The 2003-nt window shown below is 46.6% G+C and overlaps 1 protein-coding gene across 1 annotated transcript in view; it reads left to right on the plus strand.

Moving 5' to 3' along the window:
- The first annotated feature begins 258 nt into the window (after positions 1–258).
- MOV10L1 (Mov10 RISC complex RNA helicase like 1) overlaps positions 259–2003 on the plus strand; it is a 49355-nt gene continuing 47610 nt past the window's right edge. The window contains exon 1 of the mRNA XM_009318774.1: positions 259–346. Coding sequence (XP_009317049.1) covers positions 259–346 — 88 coding nt within the window. The remainder of the gene's footprint in view (positions 347–2003) is intronic.

A 2003-nucleotide genomic window follows, 5' to 3' on the forward strand; every position in this document is an offset into this window, starting at 1 on the left:
GGGTGTTCCGCTCCTCGCCCCGCCCCGCCCCGCCCCGCCCTCCAGGCCGCGCGCCCCCAGCAGGAAAGGCCGCATCAGCCTACAACACCTCCCCTCCGCCGCCCACATGGCACGCGGCGTGGGCTCTTTCACGTGACCGGAAGCGAGCAGCGTGATTGGCCGGCGGCGTCGTGGGGGCTCGAAGGGCGGCTATAGGAGCGGGCGCTGAGGGGGTGCCTGGCCCGGAGGTGTTTGCCGTGGGGTGTCGGGCGCTCGGGGATGCTCGGCCTCTTTTCTAAGGTGCTCTCCTACTTCTGGAGACGTGCAGGTAACGAGGCAGGAGAAGATGAGAGATGGGCGGCCTCAGGTAGGAGTTCGTGGGCCTGTTGTGGGTTTGTGGTGCCAGATGCAGGCCCTGAGTGCAGCTTCAGAGCCTTGAGGGTGTTGATGGAGGAAAAGGAGGCAGCTTTTTGACTACAGAGCATGTGGGACTCTTTCTAGCAGTGCGTTTTTGCTATGTTTCCTGAGTAGGACAGGTTACTGTTGCTGCTTAAGAGTATGGAGTGAGGTGTAAGAGATGTGTTGTGGTGGTGGGTGATGGATGCTTTGGGCTTTCCCTTGTACTACTGTCCTAATAAATAAAACTTATTTGTCTTTCTTGGGCTGTAGAATGGAGATGATAGTGTAGCTTTCATGTTTTGAGGCTCCAAGATGGTGAATATTTAAGATACTTCTAGTAGCATTATCCAATGTAGCAAAAAGTGCTTTTTCATATTTATGAATACAGAAAGCAAAAAAGATTACTTACTGTATTAATAGTCTTTAATTGTGAGTGTAGCTAATAATGTTAGAAATCTAAACTGGCATACTTCAGTCCAGCTTTAAGTCTGATGTTGTAGTGCAGTGCTGTTGAGTGAAGGTTTGTGATATGTAAGTAGATACTACTTCTAATCCAAAAGACTTGAAGCTCCTAGGTCTCCAGAGTAACAGCACCACATCTCAGTTCAGAATTGTATTAACTATAATATCATATAAACAAATTTGAAAAATTAATTTGTGTAGCATGTTTACTTTATCTGCTTTTTTGTGAAAAATAGAAATTTTAAATGTGTTGGATTCCTCATGCAAACAATGCTGAGAACTTTCTTTTGCTATGGAAAATCTTGAGTGAAAATAGTTGTTGGCCCAGAGCTTTTGGATGAAGCTGTTTAGCTTGCAGGTATTTTTTTATCTCAAGTTTTTCAAGGTATTTGAATATATATTATATATATTTTTTTCAAGTTCAGGATTCTGCACTTGAAATGGGGTAATCCTGGCCTGGCTGAACAGAGAGCTTTGGCTGGAACTTAGGAAAAAAAAAGAGAGTTTATGACCTTTAGAAGAAGGGGCAGGCAACTCAGGAGGACTACAAGGATGTCGTGAGGTTATGCAGGGAGAAAATTAGAAGGGCCAAAGCCCAACTAGAACTTAATCTGGTTACTACTGTAAAAGACAACAAAAAAGGTTTCGATAAATACATCAGCAACAAAAGGAGGGCTAAGGAGAATCCTCGTCCTTTATTGGATGCAGGAGAAAACACAGTGACAAAGTATGAGGAAAAGGCCAAGGTACTCAATGCCTTCTTTGCCTCAGTCTTTAATAGTAAGACCAGTTGTTCTCAGGGTACCCAGCCTGCTGAGCTGGAAGACAGGGACGGGGAGCAGAATGAAGCCCCCATGATCCAAGGGAAAATGGTTAGCGACGTGCTACACCACTTAGACACACACAAGTCTGTGGGACCAGATGGGATCCACCCAAGGGTACTGAGGGAGCTGGTGGAAGTGCTCTCCAAGCCACGTTCATTTATCAACAGCCATTTATCAACAGTCCTGGCTAAGCAGGGAAGTCCCAGTTGACTGGAGGCTAGCAAATGTGACACCCATCTACATGAAGGGTTGGAAGGAGGATCTGGGGAACTACAGGCCTGTCAGCCTGACCTTGGTGCCGGGGGAAGGTTATGGAGCAGATCATCTTGAGTGCCATCA

The sequence above is a fragment of the Pygoscelis adeliae genome, unplaced genomic scaffold (assembly GCF_000699105.1).
Source record: "Pygoscelis adeliae isolate BGI_AS28 unplaced genomic scaffold, ASM69910v1 Scaffold12, whole genome shotgun sequence".
NCBI lineage: Eukaryota > Metazoa > Chordata > Aves > Sphenisciformes > Spheniscidae > Pygoscelis > Pygoscelis adeliae.